This window comes from Panthera tigris, chromosome B1 (assembly GCF_018350195.1).
Source record: "Panthera tigris isolate Pti1 chromosome B1, P.tigris_Pti1_mat1.1, whole genome shotgun sequence".
Classification (NCBI taxonomy): domain Eukaryota; kingdom Metazoa; phylum Chordata; class Mammalia; order Carnivora; family Felidae; genus Panthera; species Panthera tigris.
The window spans coordinates 182698794-182716631 of NC_056663.1; the positions used below are offsets into that span (position 1 = coordinate 182698794).

Here is a 17838-nt window from a genome sequence, read left to right on the forward strand (position 1 = left end):
TCATAAGACACCCTTAACAAATTTAAAAGAATAAAAATCACACAATGTCTGCTCTTAGATCACAGTGCAATTAAACTAGAAATCAGTAACAGAAAGACAACTGAAAAATGACCAAATACTTAGACAACATATTTCTAATAACACATGGGTCAAATAAGAGCTCTCAAGATAAATTTAAAATATTTTGAACTAAATGAAAATGAAAATGCAACTTACGAAAATTTGTGGGATGCACGAAAGTAGTGCTTAAAGATAAATTTATAGCATTGAATGAATAGATTAGAAAACAAGAAAAATCTAAAAACAATAATTTTAGTTCCCACCTTAGGAAACTAGAAAAAGAAGAGCAAATTAAATCCAAAGTAAGCAGAAAAAAGTAATCATAATATTTAGAGCAAAAATAAATGAAATTGAAAACAGAAGATCAATAGAGAAAAATCATCAAAACCAAAGCTGGTTTTTTGAAAAGATTAGTAAAACTGATGAGCCTCTAGCCAGATTAAGAAGGAAAAAAGAGAGAGGACACAAACTGCTAATATTGGAAATGAAAGTGGGAATATCGCTACAGATCCTTGGACATTAAAAGGATAATAAAGTGGTACTATAAACAACTGGATACCCACAGATTTTATAACCAAGTGAAATGGACCAATTATATGAAGAACACAGTTTGCCAAAATTCACACAAAAAAGAAACAGACAATCTTGAATAGGCCTATATCTATTAAAGTAGTTGATTCAATAATTCATAACCTTCCAAAACAGACAGTACTAAGCCCAGAGAGGTTCACTAGCGACCATTTAAGAAAGACATTCTAGGGGCGCTTGGGTGGCTCAGTCGGTTGAGCGTCCAACTTCGGCTCAGGTCATGATCTCCCGGTCCGTGAGTTCGAGCCCCGCGTCGGGCTCTGGGCTGACAGCTCAGAGCCTGGAGCCTGTTTCAGATTCTGTGTCTCCCTCTCTCTCTGACCCTCCCCCGTTCATGCTCTGTCTCTCTCTGTCTCAAAAATAAATAAACGTTAAAAAAAAAAAAAGATTAAAAAAAAAAAAAAAGACATTCTACCAATCCTCTACAATCTCTGTCAGAAAACAGAAGTGGGGAAATACTTCCTAGCTCATTCTATAAGGTCAACATTGCCCTAACACCAAAACAGACAAAAATATCACAAGAATAGAAAAGAGACCAATATCACTCATGGACATAGAAAAAAAAATCCTCAACAAAAGAGTAGCAAAATTGAATCCAACAATGTATAAAAAGAACCGTACACCAGGACCACATGGGATTTACCACAGGTTTATAAAGCTGGTTCAACATATAAAAATCAATTAATGTAATCTATCACATCATGGGTTAACAAGAAAAAAAAAAACATGATTACATCAATAGAAAAAGTAAAAGCATTTGACAAAATACAACACCCATTTATAATAAAAACTCTCATAAATTAGAAATAGAGGGGAACTTCCTCAACTTTATAAAGAATAGCTACAAAAATACTTACAGCTATCGTAATGCTTATGCTGAGAAACTCAAAGCTTTCCCCCTAAAATTAGGTACAAGGTAAGGATGTCCCCTCTCACCACTCCTTTTCAACATCATAGTGGAAGTTCTAGCTAATATAAGACAGGAAAAGGAAATAAATGGTACACAGATTCACAATGAAGAAGTAAAACTGTCTTTGTTTGCAAATGACATGACTGTCTATGTAGAAAACCCAAAAGATTTGACAAACAAAACCTCCTGGAACTGGGGCGCCTGGGTGGCTCAGTCGGTTAAGCGTCTGACTTCGGCTCAGGTCACGATCTCACAGTATGTGAGTTCGAGCCCCGCGTCAGGCTCTGTGCTGACTGCTCAGAGCCTGGAGCCTGCTTCAGATTCTGTGTCTCCCTCTCTCTCTGACCCTCCCCCATTCATGCTCTGTCTCTCTCTGTCTCAACAATAAATAAATGTTAAAAAAAAAAAAAAAATTAAAAAAAAAAAAAAAAAAACCTCCTGGAACTAATAAGCAATTACAGCAAGATCGCAAGATAAAAAGGTTAATATTCAAAAGCCAATCATGTTCCTATATACAAGCAATGAACAAGAGGAATTTGAAATTAAAAACACAATACCATTTACACCAGCCCCCCCAAAGAATAATTTCAACTTAGATAGAAATTTAACAAAATATGTGTAAGATCTACATGAGCAAAGCCACAAAATTCTGATGAATGAAATCAAAGAAAAGTTGAGTAAGTGGAGAGATATTTCATGTTCATAGATAGGAAGAATCAATATTGTCAATCATATGTCAATACATATCTTGTATCTTGTATACAGATACAAGATATGTATTCTTTCTAACTTGATCTATAGATTCAATGCAATCCCAATCAAAATCCCAGGAAGATATTTTGTGGATACTGACAAACTGATTATCTAGAGTTTTTTATCATGAGGTAAAAGACCCAAAGTAGCCAACACAATACTGAAGGAGAAAGAGGAAATTTTAAAGTTTATATCAAGAAATAAAAGACCCAGAATAGCCAACACAATACTGAAGGAGAAGAGCAATGTTGGAGGACTGATATTGCTCAACTTCAAGACGTACTATAAAACTACAGTAATTAAGGCAACGTGGTATTGGCAAAAGAATAGACAAATCAATGGAACAAAACAGATTCCAGAAACAGACCAACATAAATATAGTCAACTGATCTTTGATAAAGAAGTAAAGGAAATATGAGGGAGCAAAAACCAAAAACCAATCTTTACAAAAAGGAGGATAAAACAAGTGAACATCCACATGCAATCATCATCATCATCATCATCATCATCTAGATACAGACCTTACACCCTTCACAAAAATTAACTCAAAATAAATCACAGACTTAAATGTAAAGTGGAAAACTACAAAACTCATAGGGATAATACAGGAGAAAACCAAGATGACCTTAGATATGGTGATGCCTTTTTAGATATAATCAAAGACATGATCCATAAAAAGAAATAATGGATGGGCTGGCTGCATTAAAATTAAACACTTGTGCTCTGCAAAAGACAATGTCAAGAAAATGAGAAAACAAGCCACTGGCCAGGAAAAAAATATTTGCAAAAGATATATTTGATAAAGGACTTTTATCCAAAATATACAAAGAACTCTTAAAACTCAACAAGAAAACAAACAACGCAATTAAAAAATGGGCTATAGAGCTCAACAGACACCTCAACAAAGAAGACTTACAAATAGGAAATAAGCATATGAAAAGATGTTCCACATCATATGTCATGAGGGAAATGTAAATGAAAACAACAATGAAATACCACTACATACCTACATGTATTCATATTTACATTATTGCCTATAATTTACAAATTCCCATAGGGAATTTCATGTTAATTGCTATTCTAAGTAGTAATTTGTAATCATATTTGTAATGTTTTTTATTATAAATTAATGATAAATACCCTTCATAACCAATGCTAGGAAACTAATAAATATTTCAATAAAAGAAAGTCATTAAATTTTTAGTCTTAGTGCAGTATGCTTCCATAAAGAAGTATATCTTCAAAGTGCTGTGAATAACTTAACATCTATAACTTTAGGCATGTAACAGTGCTACTGACAAAAATCTACTTTTAATTAAGAGAAAAATAAAAACAAATCAGAGAATTTGAGACTTAGAAGTTACCTTGGAAATATCTAGTCTATCTGCCTTATTTGAACATTAAGGAAATGAGATCTGGCCAAGTTAACTGTCTTAGCCAAACTTACAGAACTGGCTAGTGACTCATCTAGTCCTCCTAATTCCAATCTAGGATGTTTGGTTTCAGTAATTTTTAGTGTAATTTATCCATATAAAATGAAAGAAAAACACAGATAATAAAGTTGAAATTATAACTATGTTATAGTGATAAACGATGATTTTTTATATTAATATTTTAATTATAGTCTATAAAATATATAAGCAATTAGAAAATGCAATGATTACTAATAATATAACAGGATATTTTTAAGCTCCAGTAATATAGATATTTAAGAGTAATAAATTATAATTATAAAAAGCCATCTCTGAGAAACAAAGTAGCCCAAATTTTCAGCATCAGAGAATATTTACACTTTAGTATATATATTTGTTTGGTACTTTATGCAGACTTACACTCTTTAACTAAAGAAAAAAGGAAATATACTCACAGGAAATGAAAGACTCCAAAGAACATTCCTAACATTTTGTAGGTCATTAAACATTATGTGAGCCTACCATTTTCAGACACTGTACATGATACTGACATTTACAGATGGTGAAGAGGAAAAACAATCCTTGTCCTCAGGTATTCGACCTAGAAACTGCAGCAGCCAAGTGAATAAGAAGTATAGTATATGCGGGGCGCCTAGGTGGCTCAGCTGGTTAAGTGTCCGACTCTTGGTTTTGGCTCAGGTCATGATCTCACGGTTCGTGGGTTCAAGCCCCATGTTGGGCTCTGCACTGACAATGCAGAGCCTGCTTGGGATTCTCCTTCTCTGCCCCTCCCTCTGCATGCTCTCTCTCAAAATAAAGAAAGAAACTTAGAAGAAAAAAAAACAAAAGAAAAGAAGAAGTATGGTATGTGTTTCTGTGTCTTTAGGCCTTTGTTCCTGCCCTGGTTATGACAGGAGAGAGAGAAAAAGGTATCTAACTGTAGTGGTGATGGAGCTGGGAGAAGACAAGGCAGGGGAGAGAATGGTAGGAAGGTTTCTCAGAGAAGGTGACAGAACAAGCTGCCTCTAAAAGAAGAGTAGGCGTTTCCAAGCAGACAAAAGTCCGCGGAGGTTTTTCAGGATGAGAACTGCAGGGAGCAAAGAAAGATAAAACAGCATCTCTTGAAGGACCACAAACGCATCAAGGTAGTTATGCCTTTTCTTTTAGACATCAGGAGTCTGGCATAATTTCAGAACACATATTGGAGTTCTGTAGGCAACTGGAAATTAAAGTTTTAGGCGTAAGAGAGAGTTTGGCTGAACACAGAGTCAAAGCCATTAGGGAATAAGTGACCTGTAAATAAGACAGGCCAGGCAACATGTAGTACAGAATGAAAAGAAGATCAAAATGGAATTCTTACAAATACAAGCCCTTAAGGTCCAGCAAAGGAACTCAAAATGGACATGAAAAAAAAAAAAAAAAAAAAAAAAGAAAAAGAAGAAAGAAAGAAAGAAAGAAAGAAAGAAAGAAAGAAAGAAAGAGAATGAAGAACTACGAAAACAGGGCAAACTAAATTAAAGAGCAAGAATACTTCAAGGGAAGAGTAAGCAAGAGTATCAAACAGAGTAGACGTAAAGACTAAAATGTATCCACTGTTCTTTGGTGACTTTAGCCGTGGCAGTTGTAGTCATGTAGTGGGGTGTATGACAGACCATGGTAGACTGAGTAATTAATGGAAGTGGATGCCTCCAACACAGACTTTTCTTTCAGAAGGTTTCGCTATAAAAGTACAGGAGGCAAGAACAGGTGCTGATGCAAATAAGTTTACAGATGTGGTGGAAGGAATCTGAGCGAGTCTCTTATGATGATTTCTGTTTTCTCCAGGAAGGAGAAGATGAGGCGTTTTGCTAAGACTCTGAAAAGAAGTGTTGAGGAGAATGAAAGTCAGAAACGGGCACTATGAAGACTGAATGCGCTGACCAGGAAAATCTAGGAAGGTCAGGCATTGTTATTGACCTGGGGAAGGTTGTGGAGAAACTTATGAACTCACTAAAGAAAATTTTAATTAATACTAGTCCTGGCTATTTTATCAGTAAGCAAGTACCTAAAACAAAGTAGAGAAGAATTTTCAGTATTCTTTAGCAAACTAAATTAAGCAAAAAAATTTAAAATAGGATGAATGTTTACTAAATATGGATATCCTGATAGGCACTTAGAGATTTGCATATAAGAATATATACAAAAGCAATCTTTTTAAATGTATGACATATTTCCTTAATAAGAGAAAAAAATCAAAGTAAATAATGTTCTAGTGAAATAAATTAATTACTAGGAACTTAAATCATTAAATCCAGTCTATCTATTGAGATAAGATTTTTAAAAATATCTTCATGGGTCTGAAATGTGAAATATTCCACTTATCTCTGTAACTCCTCAATTATGATGCATTTCTACGTGTCACTTATTTTAAGTGATTGAAAAAAAGTTCTGATAAAGTATTCTTGATAAGAAACGACTATTCTTCCCTCCCACCCCACCCTCCCACCCACCCTACCCCACCTACAACAATTATTTTGGAACTGCTTTAGTTTGTTGAGGTCATACTTTTACACCTGAAAATAAGTGAAAGTGATGGAAAGTGTTTTATTCAATGAAATCAAGGTTGCTTTTCTGCAAATATTAATTTCTATTTCCAGACTTGCCATTGTGCATTTAAAGATTAAGACGACGGGACACCTGGGTGGCTCAGTTGGTTAAGCGTCCAACTTCTGATTTCAGCTCAGGTCATGACCTCATGATTTGTGAATTCAAGCCCTGAGTTGGGCTCTGTGCTGACAGTGCAGAGCCTGCTTGTGATCCTCTCTCTCCCTGTCTCTCTGACCCTCCCCTGCTCATGCTCGCTCTCTCTCTCTCAAAATAAATAAACTTAAAAAAAATTAAGATGACTATTAGCTCCAAAATTCAAGTGTGAAAACTGCCTTTGAACATTATAATAAAATACCATTTTTTATTGGAATTTAATTGGGATTACTATTCTTATCTTAGGATGACACTTATTTTTTTTTTAAGTAGTCTCCATGCCCAACATGGAACTTGAACTCATGACCTTGAGATCAAGAGTCAGATGTTCTACCAACTGAGCCACCCAGGTGCCCCTCTAGGATGATACTTCTGGAAAAATTCTAAATTTGTTTCTAAAATAGTAGCATTTAGTTCCTCTGGAGAGACAAGTTTTGTTAATCTAGCTCCTGATGAGTGATCTTGGTAGGTCACCTACACAGTTAGATCGACAAGAGTTACCATCTCTTCTCCAAGAGTTGACACTCTCCCCCAAAATGTCCAATGTACACTCACTTCTGTTCTGTAAACTGTTACTTCTAGTGTCACCACAAAAGATACCAATATCATTTGGTCTAAAACTTCTTGGAACTCAATCACAAGGTTTATTCTTTCAGAAAGGAAGCAAGTAATTTTTGACAGTGATGTTTAAAGCACACACATACACAGAAAAGCACACATGTAACATAATTTGCAAGAGTCAGAGGTGTACTTCTTACAATAATATGAATAGTTGATTTTCTTAAAAACCATTACTCTAAATTACAATTAATTTATAATAAAACTATGCAACATGTAAGTATTATTTTATTACTATCATTAATGTTGACCATTCATGTCAGGCACTGTGTTAGAAGACATAGATATCATTTCATTTGATTCTCATAACCACCTTATGATATAAATATTATTACCTATATTTCAGCATGGGTAAATTGAGGTTTCAAGAAATTTAACTCACTCAATGGCACATTTTACGTAAGCTTGGAGTTGAAACCAGGTCCATATAATTCCAAAACCCAAGCTTTTTTTTTTTTTTTTTTTTTTTAAGTTTATTTATTTTGAGAGAGAGAGAAAAGTGCTGGTGCACGTGGGGAAGGAGCAGAGAGAGGGAGAGAGAGAATCCCAAGCAGGCCTCACACCATCAGCGTGGGGCCCAACGTGGGGCTTGATCTCATGAAACATGAGATCATAACCTGAAGCCAAAATCAAGAGTCAGATGCTTAACTGACTCAGGCGTCCCCTGCAAAACCCATGCTTTTAACCACTAGGCTAGGGAGCTATTAGTTCACTACTTATTAAAAATCTTTAAATGGATGGATTATATGATCAATGGGCTTTAAGCAAAATAAAAATTTTTTTTCAAAAGGAATCAATGTTTTATATAATTGTTCCTTATTGAATCTGTTACTTACCTGTTGGTGATTTCTCTTCATATTCATTTTATTTCCTAAAATAAAATGTTTCTGTACTAAGAAAACTAATATTGCCACATAATCTGTCAGTTTTTAGAACCCTAAAAATAGTGCATGTTTCAAAAGCAACTGTAGGGAGAAAGCGCTCATTTACATATACTGAGTGGTCCTTTATCTCTCCTTATTCTAATATCCCAGTTCTTTTACATGTCTTCACTGATCTCCACTGGCAGACTCCATTTCTTAAAATTTTATTTACTGCTCTTGTACATATAAGTTTAAAATATCCAACTAATTATCGATAACAAAAACTTCCATGTTAAGCACGCAGTGATTATATTCTATGTTAATCTTGTCTTAGAACTCAAAACTACAGTGATTTTTGTAAATGAAAAAGGGGGTAAACATATAAGGCTAAGAAACCAAAATTTAAAAAAAAAAGTATTTCTATTTTGAATAATTGGTTACTGGGGCACCTGGTGGCTCAGTCAGTTAGGGTCCAGCTTTGCCTCAGGTCATGATCTCACAGCACGTGGGTTGGAGCCCTGCATCAGGCTCTGTGCTGACTGCTCAGAGCCCGGAGCCTACTTCGGATTCCGTGTCCCCCTCTCTCTCCGCCCCTCCCCTGCTCACACTCTGCCTCTCTCTCTCTCAAAAATGAATAAACATTTAAAAAATTAAAAAAAAAAACAACAATGTGAATCACTGGTCATTGAAGAATAAATGTCAATAAGCTCAAATTTAGCCTATCTTCTTTGACTCTTACCTCAGGTTGACTGGAAATATTCAAAATGAGAGCCCATAATTCCGCTCTCAGTGCTGTGGGGCTTCCTTGTCTGATATACTGTTGAGCAGCGGCACTATCTTGTTCTGCTAGAACTGGCAAAAGGAGAGTAAAATCTCATTACAAATTTCATAATGTAAGACAACACTGAAATATTTTAACTAAAAATCTTTGGGGAAGCTAATATTTCATCTCTATATCTAACATAATTACATCACGTCTTGACAGCCTTCTTGTACTCTCTGAATTTTGATGTGGCCCTGTTTACAGCCCTAGACATGTTGAGTCCGAAATTCCTCTACCTCCCACCCAATTTGGTAAAAATTTTTAATGTAGGTACTTTGAAATCACTTTGTTCCACGGATCTGAAACTAGTGATATAGACACATAAATTTCTTAGGCATATTCTCTAAGTCAGGAATGTTCTAGCATTTTGAAGTACTATGGTATTTGAAGTATTATGGCTAAGAATTATAAAGAATTCGATGACTTCTTAGCTATTTCCCAAAATCAACAGAAAAGAGAGATTTTTTTTTAAAAAGAACTAAAAATAGAAAAGAACTAGTAATCTTTTAAGAAGGCCAAAAGCTCTTTATAATCAGCCAAGTTCACAAAATTAAGATATTATGCTTTTGCTTTCATTTTCGTTTTTATTTTCTTTAATGAAAATACCAGCTATTAAGTCTGAAAACAAAGGCTATCCCAAAACACACAAAACAAAAATAAAAGCAAAAAAAGACATATCAGACAACTGCCGATATTTGTCTAATATATTATTTTCTTCTTAAAAGAAAAGGGAAAAAACTTGTACTAAATGAAAATGACATAACCAAAAGAAACAAAGGGATCATATAAAAGAGATGAGACATGGGGCGCCTGGGTGGCTCAGTTGGTTAAGCGTCCAACTTCAGCTCAGGTCATAATCTCACTGTCTGTGAGTTCGAGCCCTGTGTCGGGCTCTGTGCTGACAGCTCAGAGCCCGGAGCCTGTTTCAGATTCTGTGTCTCCCTCTCTCTCTGACCCTCTCCCGTTCATGCTCTGTCTCTCTCTGTCTCAAAAATAAATAAACTTAAAAAAAAACAAAAGAAATGAGACATATTCCTTAATTTGCAACTCTGTTTAATGAAAACGTCAAACATACGAGTAAAAAATGATGATGTCTTGAATAAATATTATTTTGAAAAATTGAAGTATGGAGTTTAGAACATGACAATCGCCCTAGAAGGTACATTCTGACACAAAGACTTATCTGCACTTCACATTTCAAAGACAAAATAAGATTTATAAAAACAAGGAGAAGAATCTTCAAAAGATAGGGAAAAAATTATTCCCCAGAACACTAAGGGCCGCTTTGGGTATTAAGTCTTACCATTGTGAACAGTCATTGAGAAGTACAGCTTCTCCTAATGCAGGGGCATATTCCAATTAACGCTAATGAGAAGTGTGTGGGCGCATGAAAGAGACAGCCTTCCTCTTTGATTTTAAAATGAAATTCTGCTGAATGGATTAAGCTCACATTTTCGAAGAATGTGTGTCTGCATTTATTATTTCCTTTTTAGTGAACCATCTGTGTTCTTTATCTAACATTTATTGATGAAGCCAAAATGATGCATTCCTCCTCTTTATAAAGATTCCCATTATGTTACCTACATAAATAGTACTCTTTTTTAGATTTTTAGCTTTCCAGAGATTGAATTTCAGTTGGAGGTACATGATGCAGACATTTACTTAAGACTGTTTCATTTTCAGAAATCATAATTAGTAGAATCAAAAGCTTACCTTTTTGCCCAATACGTACATGCTCATTTTCAAAAAGTTCTAAAAATGATAAAATTATTAGACACAAGTATGATCAACCACATTTATAACAACATAGGTATATTTTTTTCTGGTATTGATACTGTTAATTATTTCTAAAGCTGAATGGTTCTGTATAAAACTATAAGAATATTTATCTTTATATATAGAAAAATCTTTTTTGTAAGTTGTTTAAAGCTTATGGAAATTAAAAGGGAGTTATGTACATTTAATCAGAAGAAGAAACTGATAACTAATTTTCCATTGTTAAAATAAAACAGAATATCTTTTCACAACAGAAAAAAGGTCCACTCATCTTGACAGTTTCATTTGCAAAGCCCTACTGCTGCTCTAATCTGCCATGAAAGCATAGCTAAAAAAATAAAGCCTTAATGCTATTATAAATCCCACTACACAAATGCCATTTTAAAAGATTATATGGGAGAAACAAAGATTTGCTTTTAAAGTACCCATCATAATGGCAAAAAACTCATAAACTAAACCACATTAAAAAAAACTTCTCTTTATCAAAAGACACCATTGAGAGTGAAAATGTAAGTCACAGAGTGGGAGAGTATCTGTGCAATACACATATCTGGCAAAGGACTTGTATCCAGAACATGTAAAGAACTCTTGGTAAAGACAGACAACTATCTGACCCAATAGGCAAAATATGTGACAGGTTCTTTACAAAAGAGGAGACCCAAAGGACCAGTAAAGTTATGAAAAGAGGCTCAACCACATTAGTCATCAGAGAAACACAATGAAAACCATTATGAAATATACACCCATCATTAACGCCTAAAATGAAAATCCTGACAATTCTAAATGCAAAGTAAGTGGAGCAAATGAACTTTTCGTACAAAGGTGGTGGGAATGTAAATTAGTGCAGCCACTTGGAAAACCATGCACATCCTAGAACAATTAGCAATTTACTCTCAGGTGTACACCTTAATGCACGCATATGTGTACCAAGGAACATATACTAGAATATTCATGGCAGCAATAATGGTAATAACCAAATAGTGGGAACAACTCAACTGATCATCAACAGCAGAACTCATCAACAGTATGATTCCATATCTATAAAGTACCAAATAGGCAAAAGTAGCCTATGATGTTAGAAGTCAGGATGGTTAAGCAAAAATAATATAAAAACAGGGAGGGGGACAAAAACATAAGAGACTCTTAAATATGGAGAACAAACAGAGGGTTACTGGAAGGGTGGTGAAGGGGAATGGGCTAAATGGGTAAGGGACATTAATGAATCTACTCCTGAAATCATCGTTGCACTATATGCTAACTAACCTGGATGTAAATTAAAATTAAAAATAAGTAAAATAAATTAAATTTTTAAAAAAGTCAGGATAGTTGTCACCCACGGAGGTGGCAGAGACTGGAGGTGTGCCTGGAGGCTTCTAGGATGCTGGTAATATTCTTATTTCTTGATGGAGTCAGAGGTTTCATAATTGTGCTCACGTGGTAAAAATTCACTGATCTGTATACTTATGATTTGTGCCCTTTTCACTATGTACACTATACTTCTATAAGTTATTTAAAAATTAAGAGCAAAAAAAGAAAAGGATACTGACACTATAAGGGGAAAACTTTTAGCTCTTCTCTCCATCTCAGAGAAAATCCGTTTGTCAACTTCCTTTCTTCCTCTACCCACAATCTGACAAAGGAGGAGCTGTTAATGGGATTTGTTAGATTTTACAACAGTGATTAGTTCGCCTTTTCTCACAAATGGGATAATGGTGTGTTAAGGGTCATGAACTTAACATGTGACTGTCTGGGTAAGTAGAACCTGGGTCTCCCGGCAACCTGGTGACCATCTTGGCACTTGATTCCCTCCTGAGCAGAATGCTCGTGCTTAGACACTTCAGAGCTCTTATCTGAACTCAGTGGCCTGCTGGTGGCCAGACCTGGGCATTGAGGGAGAGGGAGACCTGTCCTGGCCTAATATTTTAATGCAGTTTTCTAAAAAGCCTGTTCTGTGATCCCCGGGGTCAGCCCAGCTGACCAATACAAAATGGTACTCTACTTCATTCTTCCATGTGTTGATATTTTCAGTGTTAGATATTTTTTTTAGATTTAAAAAATTACCATAAAGCTGGTTTTACTAAATACAATATTTGAAGCAGAGTACTCTATTCTTTTAGTTTATTTTATTCCTAATGGCTCTGAAGTTGAGCAGATTATACAATGACCAAGCAAAGCGTTTGGGATGACTGCCAACACACAATCATTTTCTATGACTAAAGTATTTGAATATATTTACTCCAAAGCCTGTATATAAAATAACAATACCAGTTTCATTTTAATTAGCTGCCATTAGCTTCTAACTGCCAAAGCTCAGTGACCAAAGAATCAAATGTTGTCAGCCAATTCTTGTCTCTTGTAAAAATGGATGACACTACTGGATGGTAATAGTGCTTTATCACTAAAAGTAGTAGGAAATAAAAATTAAAAAAAACCTTCTTTATAGAATTTAACTATTCAATCATGTGACATACAATGACTTTGCTTTGTAAGTGCTATTTTCTAGTCCAAGAATAAGAAGCCAAAAAAAGTCAGAACCAGAATTTCCAATCCGTTACTTAAAAAATGCTTGTTATGCTGTTATTGACTACGTTAATAAATACATCTATATTAGTAAATCTTGCTTGGGAAAAAAAAGTGCTCTGGTGAAATGAATTGGGGAGATTCTAAGCTAGAAGTTTACTTAGGATTTCTCATAGTCTTAAAGATAGTGACACAAACTAAAGATCTTAAAAATGTATATGACACAGCCTTTCTCAAACCTCATTTAGCAGTAAGATCCTCTGTTTCACAGGACATCTATCTGATGAATGCTTCATGGAACACACTTCAGAAAATGCTGAGCCAACTAAAGCTGCTTTTTCTTTTAGAAATAATAAACTGTTGAAAATGTCTATTCAGCAAAATCCCATCTCATAAATTCATTAGTATGTATATTCAGGCAATAATATCAAACACATGACCCCCCCCCTTTATCAAAAAGCCTTATGAAAGAGTATTGATCTTGCTTATCCTTCTAGCATGAGTCTTCTACATGGTTTCCATTTTAAGTATGTAGATGTGTACATATGTGTATTTAAAATAATGAATATTCATGAGAGTTTGTAGGAATAATGGATATGTCTAACTTTAGATTATTTTAAAATCTGGATTCCGTATTATAAAGGTAAGGATTTTTCTCCTGACTCTTATTTATGTAAAAGCTGTTAAGCTAGTAAGTAGGATATGTACCTCAAATATGAAAACTGAGTTAAGAGTATTGATAAAACATAAGTGACACAGGTTTTTAAAGACGGATATAGTGCCTTTAAGTCAGAGTACACTTAATCCTAAATATAAAACTTGCCTCTAGCCAGACACAAGTATTGGCAACATTTCAAACCGTTAGCAGCACAGTTCCAGTTTGACCAAAGCCACAGACATAGACCAAAACATTAAAAATACCCATGAATTCTAGGCAAAAGTAGTTATCTATAACCCTGTTCTTCTTTCTAAGTAATACTGTTGGTTAGCAATTCTCAAATCATGTAAAAATCCAAGTACTATATCACTGAAATCAATCTCATTGGATAGACACCAATTTAACCCAATTTCTAGCAGTATTCCTTTGAGAAGTAGAGAGTAAAAATAAACGCATCAACTAAAGAGATTATCAATCTCCTCTGGGAAGATAGAAGTGCTCCTTCCTCTGCTCCAACTGCCCCTTGTATGCAAGAATAGCAAATACCACACTGAGTCTTATCTATATCTGTATTTCTACTATACCTTCCCTAAGAGTAAAGATTATGTCATATCTATGTGTTCACTAATCCCTGGCCGTTAGCAGGGTCTCACGTTTGTGAATCAAAGAAGAAAGAACTACACTCTAGATTAAGAAAAATATTGGGTCTTCTAAAGCATAGCTACTATAGAGTTTAGAACAACTTTAAGCAATTCTTAAGGATAATTTAAAAGTAAAAAACATAAATATCATTCAAGGTTGTATTATTATTTCCTTTTCCTTTTGTTGTATATGGCTATCACTGGCCATGAACAGAAATATAGGATATCTGCCTTAATCTGTTCAGATTGCTACAACAAAAACCCCACAGACAGCAATTTATTTGTTACAGTTCTAGGGGCTAGAAGTCCAAGATCAGGGTGCCAGCATGATGGGTTGTGGTGAAGTTCTTCTTCTGGGCTATAGACTGCTGACTTTTCTCTGTGTCCTCACATGGTGGAAGGGGCTAGAGAGCTCTTTTACAAGGGCACTGATCTCATTCATGAGGGCACACCCTCTTGACCTAACCATTTTCCTGAGACTTCACCGAATACCATCACCTTGGGGGTTAGGACCTCAAAATATGAATTTCAGGAGGACACAAACATTCAAACCATAGCAATATCTTATTCTGTAAGATGTCTGATATCTTCTTATAAAATAAGAAAAGACTATCAAAGGGATCAGGAGGGGAGGCAGCAGACTTTGGAGGCAGACTGCTTAGTGTTGAATCTTGATTCTAGCACTTATTAGCTTTGTGAACTTGGGCAAGTACTTAACATCTTCACTTCTTAACTTTAAAATGATAGTAACACTTCTACCTTACACAATACTAAAAAATTTAAGACCATAATGCAGTGCTACTATGTATCGCTAGGATGACTGAAACAAAGGTGGAATACATCCTGCATTAGCAAGCATATGAGACAGCTTCTACTCTCATCCCTTGTTAGTGGAAGTATAAACTGGTACTACCAGTTTTGAAAATTCTTTGGCAGTTATCTACTAAAAATGAATTTATGCGAACCTCGGGAGAGGGAAATTGCCTTTTCAGGTGTGTATTCAACAGAGGAGTATACACGTGCTCACCAAAAGAAACATACTAGGATGTTCATAGCAGCCTTGTTTGTAACAGCCGCCAACCTGAAACTTCCCAAATACTCATCAACAGTAGCAGGGATAAATAAATGTGTGGTATGTTATTACAGTGGATCGACCATCATGCAAAAAAAAAAAAGGCCCACAAATACATAAAACAATATGGTTGAATCTCACAAATATAATATTGAACAAAAGAAGTCAAACATCAAAGGGTAGATACTATATGCTTCCATTCATATTAAGTTCAAGAATTGGCAAAATTAATCTATACCGCTAGAAATCAGAATAGTGGTTATTTTTGACAAAGAGGATGAAGACTGAAGGGAGCCTCAGTATATTGATCTGGGTGGTATTTTAATAGGTGTGCCCAAATCATAAAAATCCAACGAGCCATTCTCTTATAGTATATGTACTTTTTCTTTCTTTCTTTTTTTTTAAATTTTTTAAGTAATCTCTACCCCCAGCATGGGGCTTGAACTCACAACCCAGAGATAATGAGTCATATACTCTACCGACTGAGCCAGCCAAGCACCCCCTATGCTTTTCTATATGCATTGTACATTAACAAAGTTTTAAAAATGGTAATAATACATACTTGCTACAGCTGCTAGGGTTAAAATGAGATAATACACATCCAGCACATAGTAATGTACTCGATGACTGTTTATTAGGTTTATAATTATTATTAACAATAAGAAATAGCCAAATTCCTTATTTTATAGAGAAAGAAGCAAGTCCAGAAACGTAAAGTGACTTGTTCAAGTCCCACAGCTAGCCAGTGCAGAGGAAAGACTAGAACAATTCCACAAGATGGGCCTCCCATATTTTAAGTCAATTTTTACTTCCTGTTGATTATAGCTAAATACCAATCCGATCTTTTATGAAAAACACATTGTATTTATGCACACAAAAAAATAAAAGCTAAGGAAATTTTCTGTTTGGTTAATATTTAAAAGATACTAATTTTATACCCTAAATTTATACTAGGTAGAATATCAGTATTCAATTAACTTGATGATACAAACAATAAAAATAGATGGTAATGGCCAGTAAGTGTAAATATGAGTGATGCCAATGAGGATTTTGCCAAAAAAACTGACTTAAATATGTCTAATGACTTTTCAAAAATTACTTTAAAGACCTTCAAACAAAAATACAAAATCTAGCTGAATTCTGATCATTGCAACATACAGAGTTCTATTCAATAATTAACAATAATCAAGGAGAATCAAAAAGTATGCTTAGTTTTCAGACGTAAAAGAGTTACTAGATTAATTTGGAAATGAAAAGATGAGCCTTAAACTGACTCTCATTTATCATTAATTATATGCCATCTGAGAGAAACACTCACCAGGAGGCACTTGTGTAGAATCATCTATACCCAGCTGTCCTGTAGTTAAGCCCAATTCTACAAAGAATTCTTTCTGGAAAATAACACACATAGAATTAACATACATCTCAGTGGTTTGTCATACAGTAGAAACAAAAGTCATCTCATCTTAACATCAGCTTAAATAAAAAATCACAATGTAAAATGAATTTTTGCTTCATTTAAATATCTTAAAAGGATATTATTGCACTTTTCAGTAGTAATGCATTAGTTCAAAATTTTGCCTTTTTAAGTGATAGATGATTCAGTAAAGACATGATAATTATACTTTTGAGTAAAGAACTAATAACATTAAAATCATTCCTCAAACACAAACACACAGTATGTGTAGAATTCATCAATTTTATTTCTAAATTCATCATCTAAAATTACCAATATGATTCTCTACCTGTGTTTTCTGTGGTACTGTACTTCATTCTGCTTTTAATCAACTAAGCACTGCAAATATCCAAAACAACTTAAATTAATTTTTAAGTAAAATTAGACTATCAAGTGTTCTGCTAAACTAAAAATAAATCAGATTTACTCTCCAGACTTCCTCCACTTATCTAGTAATGTCTAGTGAAAGTAATCATGTTTGTCTGTTATTTTTTAAATAACACAACCCCATATTGTTCACGTTATGTTTACTCCCTAAGTAATTAAATATTTCTATTAACATTTGCCTCAGTGTTTTGTTACCATTCTAATTGCTAAAACCAAACTTCCTTCTTTAAAAAATGGAATTAGTTTTAATCCTTTATAATTATGTATTACTTAAATAGTGATTTATTTGTGTCCCTCATAAGACAGTTATCCAGCCTAACATTCACACTCGTTTCATTTTTGTACTGATTTTATGTAACTGATGTTATACCTCCATTTTTAACTAAACTTGTCTTTAATCTAGACTTCAATTTATGTGTCCCATTTTTAATGACTAAAGAGGCAAAAATGTAATGTTATTCATCCATTTTCAACCACTATCTTCTATTTATTGCAAATACTCTTCCTTCATTTAAATCATTAGAATTAATGATAAGGTATTTGGTTATTTAGTAGTCTTCAT

At 34.4% G+C, this 17838-nt stretch overlaps 1 protein-coding gene across 3 annotated transcripts in view; it reads right to left on the minus strand.

Annotated features, from left to right (window-relative positions):
* Positions 1-17838, minus strand: part of TBC1D19 (TBC1 domain family member 19) — a 145818-nt gene that overhangs the window by 69536 nt on the left and 58444 nt on the right. For all 3 annotated transcript variants that reach the window (XM_007091122.3, XM_042984816.1, XM_042984817.1), the window contains 3 exons: positions 16752-16824; positions 10480-10518; positions 8683-8795 (listed from right to left, as the gene is read on the minus strand). In XM_007091122.3, coding sequence (XP_007091184.1) covers positions 8683-8795; positions 10480-10518; positions 16752-16824 — 225 coding nt within the window. The remainder of the gene's footprint in view (positions 1-8682; positions 8796-10479; positions 10519-16751; positions 16825-17838) is intronic.